At 35.6% G+C, this 2,982-nt stretch overlaps 1 protein-coding gene across 1 annotated transcript; it reads right to left on the minus strand.

Moving 5' to 3' along the window:
• Positions 1 to 1,376: 1,376 nt before the first annotated feature.
• LOC122306478 lies at positions 1,377 to 2,243 on the minus strand. The gene is made up of 2 exons (XM_043118908.1): positions 1,660 to 2,243; positions 1,377 to 1,593 (listed from the first exon to the last, which is right to left on the minus strand). Exons 1-2 carry the CDS (start codon positions 2,241 to 2,243, stop codon positions 1,377 to 1,379), a joined length of 801 nt encoding a protein of 266 aa, XP_042974842.1.
• Between the last annotated feature and the right edge of the window lie 739 nt (positions 2,244 to 2,982).

The following is a 2,982-nucleotide window of genomic DNA, read 5'->3' on the forward strand; positions in this document are numbered from 1 at the left end:
GTAATCATTTGATTACTGAGTACAACTTTTTTGCATTTATATTCTTTACTTTTCTATTGATCATACATAAGCATTAAATTAATATCATGTATGAGCATTTGTCATTTTTGGAGAACATTGCAACACAAACGTCACAAAAAGAATAGGTGATTCAACTTAGTGTAGACCATGACCAACTCAAGCTACAACGTCAGAAAAAATTGATTGTGCTTTCAATTAATCCTATAGAAGAAGACACAGAATGATCAATTATCCCCCAAACAAGCCAAGCAATATTTTCATGTGCTGAAAAACATTTGTATTTTTCTTTTAATCAAAAGAACTTTGTATTCATTCATTGATAAATCATCACTACATTTCTTTTCCTTTTCTATATAATCAGAAATACAAATTGGAACATCTTCCATCCATATTATTTCAGTATCCAATTGTAACGCTTCCTTGGCTAGCCTATGTGCTACTTCATTTGCTTCTCTATGAACAAACTGAAGCTTCCACCCTTGCTGTAACTGGAGCATTTTTTTAGCATCTTGGATCACACTGCCATATAAAGGAAAATCAAAGCTCTCTTCATTGACAGCCTTTACAATTAACTAAGCATCACCCTAAAAAATGACTCTGCCAAAGCCAAGATCTCTACATAATTCCATAGCTCTCCACAATGCCAAACATTCTGTAGTAGTTGGACTTAGTACATTTGATTTCTGACCACAGCATACAATCAGAGCTTCCCCCTTCTCATCCCTTATAGCAATCCCAAAACCACATTTTTTCTGTCTCTGATCAAAACCAGCATCCCAGTTTGCCTTCACATTGCCTCTTAGAGATTTCATCCATCTTTGTTGCCTCGTGCTCTCCCTGTTATGCTTATTCTGTTTTACCATAGTTTGAGCCATCTGAAATTGTCTAAGCTGCTCACCTGCTGCTATTCTAAGCTGACTTGGAGAGATGAACTTGTTTTCAAATACCAACTGGTTCCTTATGAACCAAATACTTCTCATGATCACTGCTACCTCTTCCATTTCCACCTTAGTTAGAGCCAGTGACAATTTTTCTATCAACTCTATTAGACTTGATTCAGATGTGTTCCATTTCTGCACTTTTGAGCATGATTCTGACCACACATCAGTAGACACTGCCACAACACATGCATAACCGATTCCTTTTGAACCTTGCAAACTGGACACTATTTTTTTGGTTTTCAGATTGCTTCTTGTGGCTAGAAAGTTGTTCCCTGCTCTCCAGAAGAAAATCTTCACTTTCTTTGGAGTGTTTAGTCCCCATATCTTGCCCCAACTCTGATTAGAAGTAAGCTCAACAGAGGCCTCCTCTTTACTCCTCCTTCTCCTTTCCATCTCCAAAAATATATGCACTTCTTACTGAAAATTGGCCCTTATTGGATTGGAAGGACCCCAGACCAACTTGTCTTCACTCTCCATTTTGCTCAATGGTAGACTAAGGATTTGTTCCACCTCATTCTCTACAAATATTTCTCGAATCAGCTCTTCATTCCATTTCTTCTCTTCTTCCACAATAAGCTCTTTCACCATTGCTTCCTTGTGCAGCCTCTTTATTGGAGACTGAACTCTAAAGCTAGTTGGAACATTGAGCTATTTATCCTCCCAAATCTTAATTTTCTCCCCATTCCCAACTCTTCACCTCATTCCATCTTTAACAATCTCAGATGCCTTCCATATACTCTTCCATATGAATAAAGGGCTACTACCCAACTTGGCTTCTAAATACGAGGAATCTTTATAGTATTTCTGCTTGTGGATCTGAGCCACTAAGCTTGTGGGGTTTGAAAGGATTCTCCACCCTTGCTTGGCAAGCAAGGCCAAATTAAAATACTCTATATTTCTAAACACAATTCCTCCTTTGTGTTTCTGTTGCCCCAATCTATCCCAGCTGCCCCAATTTATCCATTTTCTATTTTTCTGATTGCCCCACCAGAACTTGGCTAAAAGGCTATTTAGTTCAGTACAAAGTCTTTTTGGAAACAAGAATACACTCATAGTGTAAGTTGGAACTGCTTGTAACACAACCTTGATGAGAATCTCTTTCCCTGCTGCAGAGAGAAAAGAATTTTTCCAGTTTGTCACCTTCCTCCAAACTCTCTCCTTTATGCCCCTAAAAGTGTAGTATTTGGATCTACCTACAACTGAAAATAGTCCCAAATATTTCTCATAAGATCCCACCATCACAGATCCTCCTGCATTTCTTATAAGGGATTGATCACTCATTTTAGTGTTGAAGCTAAAGAAAATTGCTGATTTTTCTTTGTTAAGGACCTAGCCAGAAGCTTTTTCGTATATCTGCAGCATAGCCTGTATTCTATTCTACTCATCTACTGTTGCCTTGCCAAATAACACATAACAATGATGAAGGGCCTGTATTACCCCATGCACATCTGAGTAATTAAGCAATGATGAAAGGCCTTCAGCACATAACAAGAAGAGATAAGGAGACAAAGGGTCTATGTTACTTTTGGAAAAAAAAACTAAAACTTTAATTTGTCTATGTTACTCGATTCCATAAATTGTATTAAACTACGGTCTATTTTGAACAAATCTTTTCGTTTTCTAATCTATCCAAATATGTAATTATTATACTTCATTATCCAAATATATTTTCTAAAATTTATTTTTATGTTTTTATGCATTAAATTATGCATTAATTAATTTTTTTAGTAAACAAATCATATTATTTTTATTAAAAACCATGTAATTTTTCTTAAATGCAAATGAAGTTAAATTAAGTAATTAGCTTTGAATTCACTATCCATTTTATAATTTAAGGTGATTATTGATAATTACCGTCATGATGGTTTAATAATTCATTGTGTAGGCCTGCTACTGACGTGGTGACAATTTTTAATTTTACTGGTTTGAGGATATTTAAATGTTGTGGAGCATATGACATTGAGATTCCATGCATATATGCTGGAGTGAACAGAAATTAGAACAGTTAAGTATATGAATA

The sequence above is a fragment of the Carya illinoinensis genome, chromosome 4 (assembly GCF_018687715.1).
Source record: "Carya illinoinensis cultivar Pawnee chromosome 4, C.illinoinensisPawnee_v1, whole genome shotgun sequence".
NCBI lineage: Eukaryota > Viridiplantae > Streptophyta > Magnoliopsida > Fagales > Juglandaceae > Carya > Carya illinoinensis.

Excerpts from the sequence above, each read along its gene's own strand:
- LOC122306478 (XM_043118908.1), bottom strand. The coding sequence starts at position 2,243 with ATGAGTGATCAATCCCTTATAAGAAATGCAGGAGGATCTGTGATGGTG. Across the intron at positions 1,594-1,659 it reads ATTGTTAAAGATGGAATGAG|CTTTAGAGTTCAGTCTCCAA; the intron begins GTGAAGAGTTGG and ends TGTTCCAACTAG.